Raw genomic sequence first — 23,018 nt, 5'->3', positions numbered from 1 at the left:
CAGTGCTAATTACCATGTAATTATCAAACCAGCTCTAGCCACTTGCCTTTCTAGTTCCCTAGTTTATTTTACCAGTTACTCTCGTTTTCCCACAGGAATGGTTAAGAAAACTTTTTTTGGGGGGGTAACAGAATTATAGCAAAATTGCATAAGATATTTCTTACTTTGTTAATGATTAGTTATTCTTTAGAAACAATTCTACATTCAGCTGGGAGTATAGATCAGTGGTATAGCACTTGCTTAGTAATGAGAAAATCCCTGAGTTCAATACCCAATGCTGAAAAAAGGCAATGATCTGCTAAAAAGCATTACAACAACATAAAAACAGCAATGCAAAACAACATGCTAAATAAATACACATATACATACATAGATATATATCAAAATATATCAAACTTTATTGATTTTGATTAAGAATGTTCATGAATTTTCTTCACAGGCCAAATTAAATTTACAAAGCAGAATTAGTAATAAAAATCTGGAATGGGTATGGTGGTACATGCCTGTAGCCAGAGGCTGAGACAGGAGTTCAAAGCCATCCTCAGCAACTTAGTGAGGCACTAAGCAACTCAGCAAGACCCTGTCTCTAATTAAAATATAAAAAAGGGCTAGGGATTGAATCAATGGTTGAACACCCCTGGGTTCAATCCTCAGTACCAAATAAATAAATAAATAAATTTCTGTGTTTTCTTAAGCATCTTCTCAAGTCTTTGAAAATTAAAATTAATGAAGTAAAATTGATGCATAGTGATAAATGGACTAGTCTTTTTATAATGGTTCTTAGGTCAGTCCATAAAACACATTTTTTCTTCTCTTTTGACATCATTTGCACACACAGGTCGACTTGTTTGTTTTTTGAGAGAGAGAGAGAGAGAATTTTTTAATATTTATTTTTAGTTTTCGGCGGACACAACATCTTTGTTTGTATGTGGTGCTGAGGATCGAACCCGGGCTGCACGCATGCCAGGCGAGCACGCTACCGCTTGAGCCACATCCCCAGCCCCTCGACTTGTTTTTATTACAATTTATTTAATACTTTCATATTTCTTATTGCTTCCTCCTTTCCCTTTCCCTTTTATTTTTACTTTAGGGGGTAATATTTCTTATCTGCTGATAAGAGCCTCTGAGCCAAACGTCACTTTCAACTTATACTTCAACATTTTCCCCAATAAAAATCAAACAAATTTGGAAGAGGACACAAGAGAGTATCTTAAATATAAGTATGTACACAAAGTCACACCAATTGTTGCATATCTTGGGTCTCTGGAATGCTTTATAGGTAACACTGATGAGAGGCATATTACCCTGTACTTCAACTGTACAACTAATCAGATAAAGATCTCATTTAATAATAGCATCAAAAATATTCCAAATAGGGAGAGGTAGGGTGGAGATGTAGCTCAGAGGCAATGTGCTTGCCTAGCATGCACAAGGCCTAGGTTCAATCCCCAGTATTGAAAAACAAAAAACAAATGAACAAAATAAAAAATTCAAACCCACCAACCAACCAAACCAAATCAAACAAAAAGTAAACCAAATAGGAAACAATTCACTTTCAGTAAGCATTAGTCAATTGTATACTCCACTATTCATTCATATTTTCATGGTGTTTAGAAATGGTGGGAAACTCTTGTTTTTAACCATTCAAAACAGAATTCCAATTAAATTATTTCATAGTAGGGCAGAGTATTGTCTAGGGAATTGTGCAAGGATGTGAAGTATTACTATATTGCTAAAGTATAAAAATTGATAGTAATTTCATGTCTATTGAAATGAGTAATAAAAAAATCTGGGTTGTATTTCACGTTTTTTTATTTCATTTTTTCTAATTACTAGTTATTTTATTTTATTTTTCAAAAACATTGGTCAATGACTTCTTGGAAAAAGCAAAACAAAACTGGTCTTTCCCAATAGGCAGCTTGAGAAGCATTGTTAATGAAACTAAGTGCTGGCTTCTAAAAAACTAATATAGGTCTGTGCTATAAAATAATTCTTGAAATATTTATTATATGTTAAAATACATTCTTCAAGTACTTTTAAAGAGAAATTTATCTATTAATTTTTTTTTAGTTGTACATGGACATAATATTTTATTTGTTTATTTTTAATGTGGTGCTGAGGATTGAACCCAGTGCCTCACAAGTGCTGGGCAAGTGTTCTACCACTGAGTTACAACCTCAGCCCTATAAGATGAATTTAAATGACTAAAACTTAATGTGGTTCCATCTTTTAAGGTGATTTCACTAATTCTAAATCCAAGAAATCTATATAAGGATAGAAAAACTTCACCACTCAACTAAGTTCTTTACCTCTGCTAAATTTATTCCACTATTTGAATCGATTAGTAAAATACAGTTCATTACAAAAATTAGTTTCACATAAAGAGAAAAAAATGTCAGTAACAGTTCAGTAGAATAGGTTAGTTATAAAGGTCTATGGCTTCTTCCCTAAAACCCAAAATATAGAATAATTATGATCTGAATTCTGATCATTTGATGAGTTGGATGACAAGACTTCTGTTTGAGATTCTTTACAAAGAACTAGGCTATATATGTGAAAGAGTTAAAAAACAGGTACTCAAATTCTTATACATAAACAGCTCTATTCATAATAGGCAAAACAGAACAATTCCAATGTCTGTCAATAGATGAATAAACAAAATGTGTTTTTCATTTATCAATACAATGGGATATTGTTTAGCTACAAAGAAGAATGAAACACTGATACACACTAAGACATGGATGAACCTTGAAAACATATGCTAAGTGAAAGAAGCTAGTCACAAAAGGTCACAGATTATTCAATTCTATTTGTAGGCAACATTCAGAATAAGAAAATTTTCTCTGAAATTTCACTCCATCAAACATGGTAAACCATGCCAGTGATTCATATGGGAGAAAGGCCATTTTCTATTAAACAGTATGGTTAAGGCTGGGAAAGAGCAGAACTTGCAGAAAATGATAAAACAATGAATAAATAACAACAAAAATCAGGAATAGGAAAGAGTAAACTGAAATAAAAAATATTGAGGATTAAAAACAAAATCATTATAAATACAGCACAATTCAAGAAGAAAAAAGATTGCAGTTGTTAGTAGTGATAGAATATCTGCATACTTAAATCAATTAGAAAGTGTTAAAAGGCCTATGAAAGAGGAAAAGAATTTTGCATGGAAAAGAAAGATATTCTCAGTGCACCTATAAATTTACAAGGATAGAAAAGCCACAACCCTCCCCCCAAAAGTCAAACAAACAAACAAAAAATCCCCAAACCCTTATTATACTGGAATTTACAGACTATATTAAGAACTATCCAATTACTCATCATGGGAACTGCATATTTCTTTAGATGCCAACTAACAGTGAACTATTTTTTAAGATCCACTTTGGAGTTGTTGTCAAAGCTAGTTTTTAACCATTTACATCAGTTTCACCGAACATATTATTCCAGCTGTTTCTAAAAGAACAGTAATTTTCCAATACTTTGCATCATTGATAAATTGAGAAATAATCACTCATAAAACTATACTTACATACTCCTTCACGTTTTTTGTTTTCACAGTTTTGTATGAATAATATGCAGGATAAAGCATTCCAAACACCAGTCTAAAAATAAAAAAGGAGAAAACTAATTAAACACAACAATGCTTCTATTTTATTTTATGGTTATGAGAGTCTAATCCAGGGCCTCATCCATGCTAGGCAAGTGCTCTATCATGGGCTACACCTTCTCCACCCCCACTACTGGGAATCAAACCCAGGGGCACTTTACCACTGAGCTAAAACCCCTACCCTTTTTATTTTGAGACAGGGTCACTAAGTTTCAGAGGCTGGTCTCCAACTTGACAACCTCCTGTTTCAACTTCCTGAATGGCAGGAACTGTAGACATGTGCCAACAAGCCTGTCTGGTTGCAACAACGCTTTTAACAAAAAGCTAATCAAGAAAACTAACCTAATAGAAAAAAAAGTATTTTAGTAAACTTATAACTGTAAATTTGCATGAAGGCAAATAAGTGTATAATCTAAATCCACTTAGAAAAGCAAAGTCAAAATATGTTTTTTAAAACAAAAAGATAATTCAATATTTTGGATACCAGTTTCGTGGAATGAAAGATTTGTTTTTTTAAAAAAACTGACTTTTAAATCTGTTTTGCAACACAAAAACATATTCTATGGTCCTTTGAATTACATTTGGAAAATGTAGGAAATCCATGAAAGTAAATTAAAAAGAAGATTGTGTCCTCACACAGTTGCCTCTTAAATCTGTGTGTTTTAATTTCTTCTTATAAGGACACAATCATATTGGATTAAGATCTATTTCAAATATGCCATTTTAACTTAATCACCTCTTTGAAGACCCAAATCAGACACTTTCTGAGGTACAGGGAGTTAAAACTTCCACACATGAATGAGGAACAGGGGTTATGACACCAACACATGAATTTCAGGAGGACACACATCAGCATATAACATATATAGTATATTTGTGACCCTTCATATTGAATAAATATTTGTATTTATTCATATAATAAAGTCTTTCTTACACTGAATAAATACTTAAATCTCTATTTTTAGTTCATTTATAGAATTTACTTGAGGAAGGTGAGGGCAGTAAATTTCTGGTGACTTCCTTATCATTTGGTTTATGGCTTGTGTCACCAGGTCAGAGGAGGAATACTAAGTCCTCGGTTGCAGATTCTATCCTTAGCAACTAGAAGCCCATCACTAACAATTCTGCCTTACCTAACAGGACTACCCTGGAAATGCCACAGAAGCACCAACTCCCACTCTCTGTCAATAGGAATTTTAGCTGTGCCACAGAGCTCAGGACTTTTCAGTTAAACTTTATGCCTGGTCCCCCCCTCCCACACACAGTCCAGAAATGTTTCAGTTTAGGCTTTATAAGAAAATAACTACCCAAGGTCTAAACAAGAACTAGGTTCCCAGGGCAACTCTGTTTGTCCTCACGGTTGATGTTAGGTATAATCCCATAAGTAAGCCATCAGAGTTCTATTTTACATTTTCAAGTTCATAATTTCAATCCAGAGAACATGGGCACACTCAAGGTATTATCTTCCATATTTTCATATAATCTAGTGCCACCAGATTTAAATGTAACATGAGATGCTTCTTTCTATCATTCTTTTGTAGAGGTCTTTGTCTCCTGCTTCCCTTGGCAGACAAATCCATCTAATCTGCAATTTAGTCTTGTTGGTTCTTCCTTGGTCAGAGTACATGCATCCATCCTTCCTGCTTTATTTTCAACCTTGTGGCCAATACTTATTTTCACTTGGGCTCATGCCATCTCATCTGACTCACTGGATAGTTTCCAGCCCAGTCCTGTGTCCACTGTCAGATCAGTCTTTTTAATACACCTGTAGCCAAGCCTTGCCTGAAGACTTCAGTGGCTGGCTGCCTCACTTGCTTGCTGACCAGCCCATGTGGGGGCTCATCAAAACATAATTTGAAGAGCACTGCTTTATATACACCATCTGCTCCAACACGGGTCCTTCATTGCGCCTGCTGCATTTCTACTTCAGTCCTGAGTGTATGCTTTTTGCCTGGAATGGCTCCCTCCCCATCTTTTCCCCTCTCCTTTCTTTCTTTTCTTCTTTTTAATTCTTGCTTAATTAAATCAGATATTTTCCCTTAAGATCCAATTTTCCTGCAAAAACCATCTATATTACTTTTATTTAGAATTTTAGAGGAATTTCTCAGAATTTCATTTTGCATTTAGTATATTCTATTTTAGATTATTTGACTTTTTTAAGTATATAACTAGCTTCCACTATAGATAATTTTCTTAAATATTCTAAGGATTTGGTGCTAGTTGATAATATGCACATTGGTGTTTGCCCTTATTTCTTAACCTCTGTATTGAATAAAATAATCTGAACAAACAGAATATTTCTAACACTTCTTTCCTGTAATAGTAGAAAACAATAATGTATAGCATTTGGAACATGGCAAAGATTAAATGTCTTAATGAAAAGTAGGACAATTTTTCAGGACCATTCCTATTAGTATTATTTTCTAGAGTTTTTCTTTTTGGTTTATTTTCTTTAACAGTGGGGTCTACTGGAGATGTTTGCAGCCTGGGAGGTAGGGCATAAAGCCAAAGCATGAGCACATGGATAAAATAAAATAAAGTGAATTTTAGCAGGCCACCTACAAAATAAAGTCAGGGTTTATAAAGGGAATGTTTGCTACAAATGAAAATCACCTATAAATTTGAATATTTTTTCAGTTACAGAGGAAGGAAGAAATAGTTACTCATTTCCTGTTCATCTTTTTTCCAATTAGAGAGAGAACTTTGTCAAAATACTTAAGATACCCTTCACTGCCACTAAGGTGAAACTGCCTTTTGAAATGTATGAACACTGGTTATGTTAAAAAATCTATATTATTTTTAAATGGAAAAAAATGTAAAGGAAATGAAATAGTGGGAAATGGTCCTTACATTTTTCATATGTGGAAAATATTTAAAATAGCTTTTTCTAGACAGATGTTCTATCACAATCTATCTTTTAACCAAAATTATTTTGGAGAATTATGGTATGTTAAAAGTCAAGTCTTAAAAATAACTAATAGGAGAGTTCTGAATATTACATGTAATTATGTCATCAAATCATAAAAGGTATCAGAATCCGTTTGATCCCCAGCACTGCAAAGAAAAAAAAAGCTATCAATCATTTCATGAAACACTGATTAAAACTTCTTTCTCTAATTTAGACCCTAAAAGCATCTTACTATGAATTTTTAGAAGATTCAGGAAAGTACATAACAATATAAAAATCACCAGTTTTTCTGACACTAAGTGAATCATCTTTTCCTTTTGTTAAAGGGCTTTCCCAATGTTTTCACAAGTCTGATACATTAATCTCCCAATTGCTTTAAAAAACCATAAAAACCATTAATAGTTTAATAATGAAACTGATGAAAACAGGTTACAAAGCAATAATACTAAGATTCTAACTGTTTAAAAATAAATCTATTATTTTTATTATCATTCCTTTCAAAAACTTACAATGAAAAAATAAAACATAGAAATAGTGTTAGTATAATGAATCACCATACACTTATCATCTAGCTTTAAGAATTATTAACAGTGAGCTACTCTTTTTCATTTTTTTCTGTATCTTTAGAAAAAATTATTAATATGTTTTAGAAGCATAATTAGAACATAATTTAAAACATAATTTACACCTTAGGGCACAGAGAGACTTTTATCCTGGCCTTTCACTCAATGCTACATTATAAGCATTTTCTTACACCTTTAAACATTCTTTTATAACATAATTTAATACATGGGATAGAATTCCCTTATATGAATGAAAATCATTCAAATCACTTCCTACATGTCCTATCTTAACCAGTGCTATGATGAACATTCTTTAATTAATCATAGCAGCAATTACTTATTAACACTTTATAAGAGGTACAATGTTAGGCACTTTACATGCATTACTTCATTAATTCACACAATAACACCTGGAAATGGGTGTTATTTTGCTGTTTTACAGATATAAAAACTGGATCTTAAAGAAGCTAGGAAACTAACCTAGGATCATACAATTTGCAAGTTTGGTGGCTGGATTTAAAGCCAGGCATGTTCACTTGACTTACAATCTCTGTTTATTTCTTAATGACATTTTTCTAAAAGTGAAATCACTGGGTCAAATGGACTGAAATTTTGATATATATAGTAGGATAGAAAAAAAACATGAATGTGTATATATATATATATATATATATATATATATATATATATATATATATATATATATATTATATATACATATGTGTATATGTCCAAACTGCTAATTAGAAAGAAATAACAATGTATATTCTTACCAGGAATACATGAAAATACCCATTTTAAAGGACCATTTTCAAAAGTGGATTAAAAAAAACTGTTTATAGATGTAAAGCAGAAGAGATAGCAGCCATGGGGCATTCTTCTTTTAAAACAAACAAACAAACAAACAAACAAACAAACAAAAAAAACAACCAGAGGACTGTGTTTCTGAAGTAGTAAAATATGGTTTAGAACAATAATGCCGTGTGTCAATCACTCCTAAAAGAAAAAAAAAAAGCTCAATAAATATTAGTAATGATGTGAACATTTAATTTTGAAACTATTTACACCTAAAATTTTGACATTGTGAATTCTCTCTCTAATGTATAAAAGAATGCAAATGATAGCTTGTTAAAATTAAATGCAACAAATATTTGACCAGTGTAATTCCATATCATGTACAATCAAAAGAATGGGAAGTTATACTCTATGTATGTATACAATGTCAAAAGACACTCTAATGTCATGTACGTCTAAAAAGAGAAATAAAAAATAAAAATAAAATAAATGGAACAGTTTATTGCTGATAACAATCTAGATATTATGTTCATGTAGGAATTAATTGGTAAATTCTCCTTATTTCTCTGCTTTCAGAATCCCCTCCCAAAAAAAGATCAATGATGGTGTTCCATTAGATTAAAGGACTAAAACTAACTCAATTAGAGAATAATTAAAATGGGAGAGAAAGTATTAAATAAACAAAATAAATTATAGGATCAAAAAACATAATGATGGAGAGCTGGGGTTGTAGCTCAGAGGCAGAGTGCTCACCTAGCATGTGTGAGGCACTGGGTTCCATCCTCAGCACCACAAAAAATAAATAAAACAAAGTCCAGCAACAACTAAAAACTTGCTAAAAAATCATAATGATGGAAGAAGGATGTCTTAGGTTAGGATGAGTTAGTCAGAATTAACACAGTCTCAAAAATCCACACAATATACAACATTCCAGGCTTTTATCACATAGTATAAACTCCATTTGTAATCCAGGTTATACTAGATAAGTATAATTTCATAATGTATCCTGGAGTGGGGATGGACAATGGGCAGAAGTTCCTCTGCTATATCCCTTCCTGTGATGAAGATGGTCATTCTCTGCATTCAGTTCTGCTGACCCTGATCTCAGAGCGCTTGTCAACAAACAACACAACATATCCTCACCAACAAAGAACAGAAACTCAGTAGACCTGCCATAATCTTTTGCTGTCTTTACTCTAAATTTTATTCCTCTAGGTGGTGTCATCCTAACTTTTGGAGGTTGATCTTCTTTGGGGGAAAAGTGATATTACATTCTAACTTTTTTTGAAGTATATTTTAAGAAACTACTATATAAAACCTATAAATACTAAGTGCTAAGTAAGGGTAGCATCTATTTATTAGTTATTGTCTTTCTATATGAAATTTCATGTATGAAATTTACTTTGGAATTCAGTACTATAGTACAATGCTTAGCTTCCTTCCTTCCTCTTTTATTTATTTATTTATTTTTGAGAAAATGATGCTCCTCTTTACATTGGATAAGAATTATATTATTCCCTTTTTTTTCTGTTGCTGCTATTTTTCATCGATTGCCAGCAAACACAGTCAAATCTCTAGTTGAACTGTAGTAGCCTATAATTGGTAGATTTATATTTATTCTTATCAGATTTTGATTTTCTTTGCTTGTTATTTTCTTCTAGTCTCACTTCTCTTATTTTTATTTTCACATATACATTTGGTAAAAAGATTTTTCAAATCACTTGAAAGAACATGAGAGAACAAAAATAGGTAGGACTCAGTACAATTAAGCATCAAATTCAGCTATAAGGTGTCAGGCAATCATAAAAAAATAATTCAGTTTGTACAGCTATATTTGGGAACTACCAGTGGTTCCCCAACAAAAAAATCAGCTGGAAGCTGGGCGCAGTGGCACAAGCTTGTGGCTCAGGAGGCTAAGGCAAGATGATCTTGAATTCAAAGCCAGCCTCAGCATCTTAGTGAAACCTTGTCTCTAAATAAAATACAAAAGAGAGCTGGGGATGTGGCTTAGTGGTTAAGTGGCCCTGGGTTCAATCCCTGGTACCAAAAAAAAAAGAAAAAGAAAAAGAAAAAAAAAATTAACTGGAGAGCTTCTTTAAGACAGAATAAAGTAAAAAATGCAAAGTAAAAGTTCTTTCTCATTTTGAAACAATCTATTTACATAAAGGTAAGCAGGGAAAATTTCTTGGATATCCTTACAGTAAAATAATTTATACATATAAAATATACTAACAATAAAGACAGTAAATACTAAAAAACTCATCATTTTCTGATTATTTTACTTCTAATTATTTGAGTACATTCTACTGTGCTCTGGAAAGTATGAGCATTTTGTCAATCTGTATGGGGAAAAACACTAAGTGTACATCTCTTTTCAGTGAGGTCACACTGGCAGCTTAAAATAGGCCATTTAGTGAGGTCACACTGGCAGCTTAAAATAGGCCATTTAGTGAGATCACACTGGTAGTTTGAAATGGGCCATTGTAGGGGGCATTTTACATCATGGGAATTAGCTAATGATATAAATCAGTCCTCTCTCCCCCAGCTGGTAAGCATTACCAGCATGCCACTGCCTACATGTGTTTTAGCCAAGGAAAACTGGAACATCTTTCTTTCAGGACAGTGGAATACTACACGTAGGGTACTCAAAGAATTCAGTGAAATAAAAAAGGTGGCCCATTATGACAACCAAGTTTAAAAATGGCTGCATACCAAGATTAAGAAACAGAAAAAGGCAAAAATCACTGTCTACCAAAATTCACTCCAATTCTGTTTGAATATTACTTTTCCAGCATTAATACAGACTATAGTGAATTTTAAAAACAATCACAATCTTAATATTCATAAGAAATTCTAGAAATAGTTTATTTTGTAAGAGTAGTTTTTCTAAGTTTTTTCAAAGTAATTCCCCCTCCCCCAAGAAAAAAAATTTCTTAGGAATCTCACAAATAAGAGATGAGTAAAATTAACAGGTGCCTCAGGCAACTTAATTTCATTGATTATTGAGTTCTCTGAGAAAAATATTAAGAAAAGCATATCCAATAAATGTTTGAAAAAAGCATCCCCTGTAAGTGTTTTAATAGTTTCCAAACCTGTCTGCATAAGAATCAACTGGGAATGAGAATCTTTATAAGTAAGCTCCAACAATTTGAGTTTCTAAATTCTGCATCATCAACAAAACTATGGTGTGACAATATTATGTTTACTTTGGTTTTGGATGAAAACTGATTATGATTAAGCAATATGCTTTCTGTATGATAAGATGGCTTCGGTCTAACTGGAATTCATTCATTCATTCATTCATTTATTTAGTGGTGCTGGAAATTGATCCTGGGGCCTTGGGCATTTGAGAGAAGCACTCTACCAACTGAGCAATATCCCCAGCCCTGAACTTTTAAAAGTAATATGAAAGTGACTTTAGGTTATTCCAACTTTTGCCAAATTCTATCCTTTACTTAGATATTAAAATGAATATAAGAGATCACTATAAAAGAAAGTAGAGTTACGTGAACTGAAACAACTTAGTGAATCCTGAACATAATTAATTTGTGCTTACTTAACACCAAACAATTACCAGTGGTACACAGTCTAGTGATAACAAACCTGTGCATATTCCTCCTCTTATAAATTTCCCAAAGGTCATTCAACCATTGTTTAAACAGCCAATTGGAAAGCAAAAGTTCATGCATAATCACTGCCAAAATAATGTGTAACTTTTGCCTTATACACATTTTATGAAAAACACTTTATTGCTAAAAATCTCTACTAGTTGAGAATTAGTATTTAGTAAAACAATGGTTAAATGAATATAACCTTAAAGAAAAATATGAAAATTACATACAGGAAGCAAAGGTCAAACCCGTTAAAAAAAAAAAAACCTTGCAAATCCTGAACTCTGGAACCAAATGTACAAGTTTAAAACTGCAAAGGAGAAAAGAAAACAGTAAGCATTCCTTTGAAAGACTTTATACATGATTTTAATAATAGTCATCAAGAGCTATGAAGCTTGGAATTTCCATGTTATTACAGCTAAACTTCTAATTTTATTCCAGAGCTTTTAATTTCTACTCCAAAAGAAAGCTAAAGATAAAACTAGAGGGAAAAAAGCAAACCACATTAAATCAGACTCTGACTTCCTCATCCCCTGGTTCTCTCTTCCCTAGCCACACCCCCATTTCTACCACAAAGGCCTACTGCGTGGTAAACCTCAACCAAATAAAAATGTTTTTTTTTTTTTTTTAAAAAAGAGTGAACTCGGTACAGAATAATACACTGTAGAACCAGGGGTTACAAACCCTTGAAGCATTCAAGTAACTTAGTCTCCTGTGGGCAGAGTTCCACAGCAGGGCACACATAGCTTAAAGAAGATGCTGGTCCCTGGTAAACAGCATACCACTTTTCCAGCTGCCATTTTCCCCTTCTGACAGTCATTATGAATAAAAAATTCATACATGGAATGGAAGTTACTACTCTATTTCTACAAATGATAGAAATAAATGTTAGGGTCTGTAAACAAGTCAAGATGGCGCCTGGCATTTTGCCAGAGGGAGTGGTTTGTGAAATAATGCCAACGAGCCATTAAGTGTGGAGATTCCTTATTGGTTGACTGCTGTATCTAGTTTATGTTAATTAAGATAAGCTGTGTGTAATGTATATATACCCCTCCTGTCCTACAATAAACGGCTCCCACTCCTGCTGTATCAATCTACACAAGTTGCTCGTCACCCCCCAGTTATTTTGCTGCAGCCGGACTGCGGCAATAAGTCTCAGAGATATTAAGGATTTTAGGAACTATGTGCCCAACAAGTATTGAAGCCAAAACGTAATAAACATAGAGCTTCTAATTTCAAGACCTTTGTTCTTTCTTCTCTATCAAAAAATAAAACCCAAATAAGAAAACTGTGCTTCATACTCACACTAGATCCTCAACATTAGTAGTTGAATGAAGTCAACAATCAGAAGTTATCTAAGTAATTTTAATCGTGATCCACTAAGATGCTAGTATCATATATAAAGAGAGCTGAGACCCATTTTTTTTAACCGTGTACTAAGTCTACATGTAGGAATGTCCATATCTTCAATCAACATCCATCACATTCTCCAATTCCTTTCAAACTGGTTAGGTAGCTGTACTTGAAGGGGTTAAGGATTACTCATAGCATTTGAGCAACTCCTGACTCCTGAGCAACTCTTAACTCAGAGGAACTGTTTGCTTTATTTAGCTCCTTAACCATAGGATTTGTAAAACCTAAACTTACTGTTAGCCCCTTCCACTTAAAGATAACTTGAGAATTCAGCTGTAATCTAAGGTTTTAAAAAGGATGGTAAAGGAAAATCACACACAAGAAAATCCTGAAAAAGTTGAGAAAATTTCCTCTCCTAAAATACATTCCTCTATGCAAATAAAAAGATGAGTCAGGAAAACAGGGATTCTATCCTGTTTTGTGGAGTTCATTCAGTACTTCATGACCGGGAAGTGAACTTTCCTAAATTGAACTCAGGTCTAAAATTTATGCCAACTCTTCACATAAAACATTCATACCTAAAATGCTATCTAAGTTACTATTATCTACAGTCACTTCAAAAATGAGCAATAGATGGGCTGGGAATGTAGCTCAGTTGGTAGAAGGCCCTGGGTTCAATCCCCAGCACTGCCCCCCTCCACACCCAAAAAGAACAATAGAACTCTTTACAAGGCACCATCCAATCTGAAGTGAATTTAATATTCTGCTTCCAAAGAACTTTTAATTTTCCAGTGGACAAAAACAGAAATCACAGATGGCATACTACATGCAAGGAACTATTTCTTCTATTGTTGAGAGCCACAGCCGAAGGGGCCCCAGCAAACTTTCAGCTGCCAGCAAACTTCCAGACTGCCGGCTGATGATTGGCTCACAGCGGCCCCAGCAACATCTAGCTGATTGGCTCCTCTGCGGTGATGCTCATTGGGCTGTTTCCCTGCCCTTTCAGACCACGGAGCTGCTCACTGGGGGACTTTTTTGGCTCCGCCCATGCGACCCAGCCAATCGGCCTCAAGAGCAGGAGGATTGTGGTAGGTGAAGAGGCTCGGGGGTGGGAGAGAGGCTTGTGGGAAGCTGGTGGTGGCAGTTGGGCTCTGAGGGTTTTTCCTGAGGAGCTGTGTGGTGTGGTGTGTGTGTTCTAAAAATAAAGTTCATTTCTTTTGAGAAGTGGCTCCTGAATTGTGCCCAGTCAGACTGTGGCATTCTATCACACACATACACGAACTTGCTATTGCTTTATTTTTCCCCCCCTCTTCTCTTTGTGGTATGGGGAAATCAAACCTAGGGCTTCAAACTTGCTGGGCAAGTGCCCAACCAATGAGCTACATCCCCAGCCCTTCTTTTTAATTAAAATGAAATTTGTGATGATTTGGAAACCAAAAAAATTCTCTTTTCATATTTCTTAAACCACTTCCTTCATTTCCTTAATTCAAAGGATACTAACACCTCGAGTATCTCCAACTCAGTAATTTTTCCCATGCCACTCCCCCCAGCTAGAACAATCTCCCTCTTCATGTTGAGAGCTCTGCCTCCTCTCATAGGCACACTGCATGTCTTTCATTAATGGGCTTGAAAGGTTTGGTAGCCTTATTCTGCAGGGCAAAAAACAATAACGAAAATTATATTACCAAAACAATAACCAGAATCTAACGTTGTAAAAGCTTTTAAAAATATTCTCCACATTTTCTTGAGATGGCCCCTCAACAGAAGGAATGTCTAAGTGCTTTCTTACTACATGAAAATCAGAAGTGGAAATTTCTTTCTTTCTTTTTTTTTTTTTTAAATATTTATTTCTTTAGTTTTTAGGTGGACACAGTATCTTTATTTCACATTTATGTGGTGCTGAGAACCGAACCCAGTGCCTCACACACTCTAGGCGAGTAAGCTACCAACTGAGCCACATCTCCAGCCCGGAAATTTATTTCTATCATGGACAACTGAACAGAAAAAGAAACAAACATGCCATAAGAACTACACCACCATCTAATTTAATTCTGACATCAGTGATTACAGCATAAAGCCAGCCTGCTGGCTGGTTGGCACTACCAAGGCCTTTGTCTCTGAGGGAACACCGTTCATTATTTCATGAAAGGTGCTTCTCGATGACTCCACCATCACTCTTGAGAAACAGTAGTCTCCACCAGTCACTACTTGGCTACCTTCCTCCCCCTGCCTAAAGAAACACAGAAAAATAATTACAGAGAGGGCAGTAGATCTATTAATTAAAAAGAAGTGTCAAAATTCTTCCTCATGAGGTCCTGCTCTATGGTAGGATGGTAGGGAGACTAAAGAGAATTGGCAATTAAATTCAGTGTTTCTTGATTGGATTCTGTATTAAAAACAACAATGAAAATACATAATGCATTATTGGGACAATGTGGGGTATTCTGAATACTAACTGTCCCTCAGTGTTAATATTTATCAGTGTTCTTAGGTGATATCAATGTTCTACCTCAGTAAGAGAATGCCTTGTTTAGGAAATATAATAATTAGAACTAAAATGTCACACTGTCTGTTACTTCTTTAAAATAACATTTTATCTTTGGCATAATTTGAGATTTACAGAAAAATTGTATAGATAGTACACACAGGGGACTCCCTTATACCCCATACCCGGTTTTCCCTATTACTAAAATTTTACATTGGTAGCTGGGTTTGGTGGTGCAGACTTGTAAACCCAGCTATTTGGAAGGCTGAGGCAGGAGGACTACAAGTTCAAGGCCAGTCTGGGCAACACAGCAAGATCCTGTTTCAAAATCTGAAAAGGGCTGGGGATGTTGCTCAGTGGCAAAGTGCTTACCTAGGATATGTGAGGAGAACTTAGGTGCCACCCCCAATACCCATCCCCCCCCCAAAAAAAAACCCACTGTGTTTTTGAATTGTTACATTTATCACAATTAATGAACCAAAAAATAACACATTACAATTAACTAAAGTCCGTACATTAAATTTTGGTGTTTTTTTTTTTTTAATTTTTATTGCTGTTGTCAATGGACCTTTATTTTTATTTATTTGTATTTGGTGCTGAGAATTGAACCCAGTGCCTCACACATGCTAGGCAAGTGCTCTACCATTGAGCTATAACCCCACCCTAGATTTTCTTATTTTTTTATATAGTTCGTTTCCATTCCAGGATCCCATCTGGGAATCCATCCATTTACCACATTATATTTATTTAATCAACATGTCTCCCAGGCTCTTTAGCAAGTTTCTCAAACTCTCTTATTTTTGATAACTTTGACAGCTCTGAGGTGTGCTAGTTGAGCATTCTTTTTTTCCTTTGTGAACTTATTAAAACTTTAATATAATAATAAAGGTCTTATGACTTAAGTCATTTTCACTATAATAACAGTAATAAACTCATCACAGGGGATCTGAGTTTGACCTCTGGATGCAGAATTAAAATGTTGATATATAAGATGTAATGTCAGGTAGAAGCTTAGGTTATCCATTTAAAAAAAAAAACTAAATTAATTTATTTTAATTAGGTATATATGATAGTAGAATGCATTTTGATTCATTGCACACAATTTCAGCACAACTTTTCATTTCTTTGGTTGTACATGATATAGTGTTGCACCATACATGTACCTAGGGTGATGATGTCCATCTCATTCCTCCATCTTTCCTGCCCCCATGCACCCTCCCTCCCTTCCCTTCCCTTTGCCCAATCAAAGCTCCTCCATTTTTCCCATGCCTCCCTCCTCCCCAAATGGATCAGCCTCCACTTATCAGAGAACATTCAGCCTTTGGTTTTTGGGATTAGCTTACTTTGCCAATTTAACATGACTAGTTAAGCATTCTTTAGAATTCTAATCATTTAAGATTTGTCTGATGCTCTTCTCCTGGTTCCCCTCTGAACATGGGTTTCTGGGAGACACACAACAAAGATGATGTGCCGTTTTCATCACATATCAATGGTACACACTATCAACCTAACTTGTTTTCAATAATGTTAACCCTGATCACCTGTCTGAAGTAGCATATGTCAGGTAGTTACCAGTGTCCTCTAGCAGTCACTATGTCCCGCCTATACTTAAAAAGTGGGGAATCAGGCTATTCTTCCTTGAGAGTGGAGTATCTACATAAATTATCTGGAGATTTGCCCATTCTCATCTATTCATTTATTTATGTTAGCATGGACTCAGGACATATTTATTTTATACTTTGGCCAATATAATACTTTTTTATGTTGTTGCTCAAAATTGTTCCAGATTTGGATATTGGGATCTCTTTTAGTTGGCTTCTGTGTCCCTGAGATATTCCTCTATCATTTTGTTTTGATCACTTCTTCATTTTCTGGCATCACAAGATGTTCCAGGCTCATCTTGTATATTTTCTGGCCCATTCCTAGAATTAGCCGTTTCTCAAAGGTGCCCTAGTTCTTGTTAATGGAGAATGATATCTGAAGCCAAGTCCTAGGATACTGCCTGATCTTGTTGCTACTGGATTGTTAAGGATTCAAAGTTACTTCTGTTTATTCTAAGTATTCGCCAACATTTTTGTAGAATATTTTCACCTTTTGATTTATTAATTTTTGCTAAAATGCACATATCACTCTATATTTTTGAACCTTTTTATTAAATAACTATTTGAATTTCTATTAAATAAGCCTCTCTTATGCCAAGAGCAAGGATCTATTTCTTTCTATACTTTTAGTTCACTTGTAGCTTGTGTATTTTATGCTGGGGTGGGCAGTTTGACACTGATGACTTTCTTTTTTTTAAAAAAAAAATTTAATTTATTTTTTTACCAAAAGAATTATTTTTATTTTTTTTAGTCATACTTGACAGTAGAATGCATTTTGACATATAATACATACATGAAATATACATACATCAATCATACTGTCTATTCTATTCTGCTGCCCTTCCTATCCTCCCTACTCCTCCCCTCCTCTCCCATCCTTACTCTCTATCCAATCTAATGTGACACACTTTTTTTTTCTTTTTCTCATCACCACATCATTTATGTTTTCTGTATAACAATGAGGTTCTCCTTCCATCTTCCGTGAAACTCCCCTTCTCCCTCTTTTTCCCTCCCACCTCTCTTTCCTATTTAGTGGTAGTCTTCCTCTCTATCCCATTTTGAGTCACCCCCCTTATATCAGAGAAGATATTCGGCATTTGTTTTTTAGGGATTGGCTAACTTCACTTAGCATAATCTCTCTAATGCCATCCATTTGTCTACAAATGCCATGATCTTGTTATTTTTTAGTGTGGAGTAATATTCCATTGTGTATAAATGCCACATTTTTTAATCCATTCATCTATTGAAGGGCATCTATGTTGGTTCCACATTCTAGCTATTGTGAATCGTGCTGCTATAAACATTGATGTGGCTGTGTCCCTGTAGTATGCTCTTTTTAGGTCTTTTGGGTATAGTCCGAGAAGGGGAATAGCTGGATCAAATGGTGGTTCCATTCCCAGCTTTCCAAGGAATCTCCATACTGCTTTCCAAATTGGCTGCACCAATTTGCAGTCCCACTAGCAATGTATCAATGTACCTTTTTCCCCCTGCATCCTCGACAGCACTTATTGTTGTTTGACTTCATAATGGCTACCATTCTTATTGGAGTGAGATGGTATCTTAGAGTAATTTTAATTTGCATTTCTTTTTTTTTTTTTAAAGAGAGAGAGAGAGGGAGAGAGAGAGAAAATTTTTTTAATATTTATTTTTTTTAGTACTTGGCGGACACAGCATCTTTGTTTGTACGTGGTGCTGAGGATCGAACCCGGGCCGCACGCATACCAGGCAAGCGCGCTACCACTTGAGCCACATCCCCAGCCCCTAATTTGTATTTCTGATTGCTAGAGATGGTGAGCATTTTTGCATGTATTTGTTGATTGATTGTATATCCTCTTCTGAGAAGTTTCTGTCAAGTCCTAGGCCCATTTATTGATTGGGTTATTTGCTTTTTGTTGTTTAACTTTTTGAGTTCTTTATATACTCTAGAGATTAGAGCTCTATCTGATGTTTGAGGGGAAAAATTTTGTTCCCAGGATGTAGGCTCCCTATTCATCTCACATATTATTTCTCTTGCTGAGAAAAAACTTTTTAGTTTGAATTCGTCTCATTTGTTGATTCTTGGTTTTAACTCTTGTGCTATAGGTAGACACTAATGACTTTCTTATTCCTCACATTCTTATCCTTCCTTAACCCTGATTGAGTTTGTAGTTTGTGTCACCAGGTCAGAGGAGGAATACTAAGTCCTCGGTTGCAGATTCTATCCTTAGCAACTAGAAGCCCATCACTAACAATTCTGCCTTACCTAACAAGACTACCCTGGAAATGCCACTTTGCCAGAAGCATCAACTCCCACTCTCTGTCAATAGGAATTTTAGCTGTGCCACAGAGCTCAGGACTTTTCAGTTAAACTTTATGCCTGGTCCCCCCCTCCCACACACAGTCCAGAAATGTTTCAGTTTAGGCTTTATAAGAAAATAACTACCCAAGGTCTAAACAAGAACTAGGTTCCCAGGGCAACTCTGTTTGTCCTCACGGTTGATGTTAGGTATAATCCCATAAGTAAGCCATCAGAGTTCTATTTTACATTTTCAAGTTCATAATTTCAATCCAGAGAACATGGGCACACTCAAGGTATTATCTTCCATATTTTCATATAATCTAGTGCCACCAGATTTAAATGTAACATGAGATGCTTCTTTCTATCATTCTTTTGTAGAGGTCTTTGTCTCCTGCTTCCCTTGGCAGACAAATCCATCTAATCTGCAATTTAGTCTTGTTGGTTCTTCCTTGGTCAGAGTACATGCATCCATCCTTCCTGCTTTATTTTCAACCTTGTGGCCAATACTTATTTTCACTTGGGCTCATGCCATCTCATCTGACTCACTGGATAGTTTCCAGCCCAGTCCTGTGTCCACTGTCAGATCAGTCTTTTTAATACACCTGTAGCCAAGCCTTGCCTGAAGACTTCAGTGGCTGGCTGCCTCACTTGCTTGCTGACCAGCCCATGTGGGGGCTCATCAAAACATAATTTGAAGAGCACTGCTTTATATACACCATCTGCTCCAACACGGGTCCTTCATTGCGCCTGCTGCATTTCTACTTCAGTCCTGAGTGTATGCTTTTTGCCTGGAATGCTTCCCTTTGTCACTCATGGATCATTCTTGCCTCCTCTCTTTTCTTATCTGTAATCTCCCCAGTGCCAACAGTTCTCACTATTTACTTAATTATTCAATTCCAGTATACATGTATAGTGGCTTTGAAATTGTTAATCTGCACTTCCATGGGATGAAACTTTATCAACTAGAGTGCAGTGTTATATACAGCTCTTTTTGACTCAAGTCTTATAGATGCCAGGCATTTCCAATGTTACTTAGATCACCACCTTTTTCCTCTATTCCTTTTTTTTTTTTTTGGAGGGGGGATGGGTAGGAGGGGTACGGGGGATTGAACTCAGGGACACTCCACCACTGAGCCACATCCTCAGCCCTATTTTGTATTTTATTTAGAGACAGGATTTCCCTGACTTACTTAGCACCTCACTTTTGCTGAGGCTGGCTTTGAACTTGAAATCCTCCTGCCTCAGCCTCTGGAGCTGCTGGGATTACAGGTGTGTGGCATGAAGCCCGGCTGCCCCTAGGTCTTTTTAACAAGGTTGTTTCATATATTCATAATACAGTTAGATTCTTTCGTTAACATTCTGCATTTCATCCTAGATCCCTTACCCTTCAAGATGATTTTTTCTTTTTTGATTTTGGTACTGGGGATTGAACCGAAAGGATTTTACATTGAGCTACATACCCAGTTCATTTTATTTTATTTTGGTACAGGGTATTGCTAAATTGTTGAGGATGGCGTTGACTTATGATTTTCCTGCCTTAACTTTCTAAGTTGCTGGGATTACAGATAAGCATCATCATGCTTGCCTCCTTCAATATGATTTCTAAAATTTGCTTATATGAAGGTTTACTCTTTGTGCTGTAAAGCTCTGTATGTTTTGATAAATGCATAATATCATATATCCACTATTACAGCATAATATTGAATAGTTCTACTGTCCTAAAACCCCCTTATGTTTCACCTATTTAACGGTGCCTCTTCTTTCTCTTGTAACCATTTCTGTTCAAGATCTCTATAGTTTACATTTTACAAGATGTCACATAAATGGAATCATATATTATGTAGTCTTTTTAGAGTTGTTTCTTTCATTAAGTAATATGCACTTAGGATCCATCCATGTTTTTGTGTGGCCAGATAGCTCATTTTTTTTTAAATCACTCTATGGTAAATAATCCATTGTACTGTTATGCCAGAGTTTTGTTTATGCATTTAGCTAGTAATAGACATCTTAGATGCTTGTAGTTTTTGGTGATTATGAACAAAGTTGCTGCTAACAAGTAGGCTTTTTGTGTGGATTTTCTACCCAGTTTGATAAATATGTAGGACCTTAATTGTATAAAACTATGCTCAGTTTTGTACAAAACAAGTAACTTGTCTTCTAAAGTGACTATATCATTTTGCCTTTCCAACAGCAATGAGTGAGAATTTTCATTTTGGCCAGCAACTGGCATTTTTAGGTTTTATGATCTTAGACATGCTAATAGGTATGTGTTGATATTTTAATAAATATAATAGGTGTATAATAGTATATATATGGTATTCTTTTTCACATGTATATTTTTCATCTGCATATCTTTTGGTAGTGTATATATTCAGGTTTTGTTTTGTTTTGTTGGTGGTACTGGGTGCTCTACCTCTGTGTTACAGCCCCAACCCTTTTTATTTTGAGTCAGGGTCTTATAAATTGCTGAGGCTGACCTCCAACTTGGTGATTCTTCTGCCTCAGCCTTCCAAGTCACTGAGTTTACAGGTGTGTGTCACTGCTCTCAGCTTATGTTTAATTCCATTTTTAAATTTGAGTTACTTTCTTATATTTGAGTTTTAAATATATTTTGTATATTTTAGAGACGTGTTATTATCACACATGCATTTTTACAAATTGTTTCTCTTTGTTTATGGCTTGTCTTTTTATTTTCTTAAATGTCTTTCACAAAATAGGTTTTAGTCCAATTCACGATTTTTTTTCCCCTTGTCATGGATTGTACTTTAAGTGTTGTATCTAAAAAGTCAGGGCCAAATCCAAGGTCACTTGGATTTTCTCTTGTGTTTTCTTCTAGAAGTACAGCTTTGTGTTTTGTATTTAGGTCAATGATCCATTTTATGTTAATTTTAGTGGGAAGTGTAAGGTCTCTCTGTAGCTTTTAGTAAATGGGCATCTAATTACTGCAGCACAATCTGTTGAAGGAACTTACTTTTAAATGGTTCAGTAAAGCCAAGAATAACAAAAGCTATTGCTATAGTAGAGCATGCACATATGTGCACACATACAAGTATGACCCATTGTTAATAGGTGATTCTAGGTAAAGCGTACATAGGCTATTCATTATACCCTTTAAACTTTTTTGTACTTTTAAATGTTTCAACAAAAAACAATTAAACACTTTTACAAAAAAGTAGAGAAAAATGAAATACAGTTTAAAAATATTTTCATTAAATTTTTTGTTTCTCAAAGGGTTAAGTTTCAGTTATCTAAAAGATTATACTTATGTAGAAAACTAGATTGCCTAACAGACTACCATATTCCTGGAGAAAAATGTAGAAGGAAATAGTATCAATTAAAAACATAAAAATGTCAAAAATATTTTTGCATTAAAAAATTACTTTCATGTCCGTGTATTCATCTATTTCTTCACACAATGCAGTTAATTTTTAACTCTGAATATTTTTCTGCATTATATTGTTAGGTGCACACACATTTTTAATGTGTCTTTTTGGTATATTAATCCTTTTCTCATTATGGTTTGACCATCTGTTCTTCTACTATTACTTTCTCATAAAGTCTGTTTTCTCTGATAAATATTGAGTACTATAGCTTTCTTTTGCTTAGCATTTGCCTTTTATCTTTTTTCTAACCCTTCACTTTTAAGGTTTTTTGGTATCCTTATTTTTAAAATTTAAAATAAACTCACATTATAAATATGTAACTTGTTCTGATTTTGAATGCTGCCTAAAATCTTTGTCTTTTAATTATTAGTACATTTACATTTATTGTAATTATGATATATGTAGATGTACTCTTAATATATTGTTCTGTG

The 23,018-nt window shown here is 34.7% G+C and overlaps 1 protein-coding gene across 1 annotated transcript in view; it reads right to left on the bottom strand.

Moving 5' to 3' along the window:
* The window catches only part of Reep3 (receptor accessory protein 3), an 87,524-nt gene that overhangs the window by 38,911 nt on the left and 25,595 nt on the right, over positions 1-23,018 (bottom strand). The window contains exon 2 of the mRNA XM_076834251.1: positions 3,533-3,605. Coding sequence (XP_076690366.1) covers positions 3,533-3,605 — 73 coding nt within the window. The remainder of the gene's footprint in view (positions 1-3,532; positions 3,606-23,018) is intronic.

The sequence above is a fragment of the Callospermophilus lateralis genome, chromosome 15 (assembly GCF_048772815.1).
Source record: "Callospermophilus lateralis isolate mCalLat2 chromosome 15, mCalLat2.hap1, whole genome shotgun sequence".
NCBI classification, from domain to species: domain Eukaryota; kingdom Metazoa; phylum Chordata; class Mammalia; order Rodentia; family Sciuridae; genus Callospermophilus; species Callospermophilus lateralis.
The sequence above is the reverse complement of the archived record's forward strand: the minus strand, read 5'-3'. Positions and strand labels throughout refer to the sequence as shown.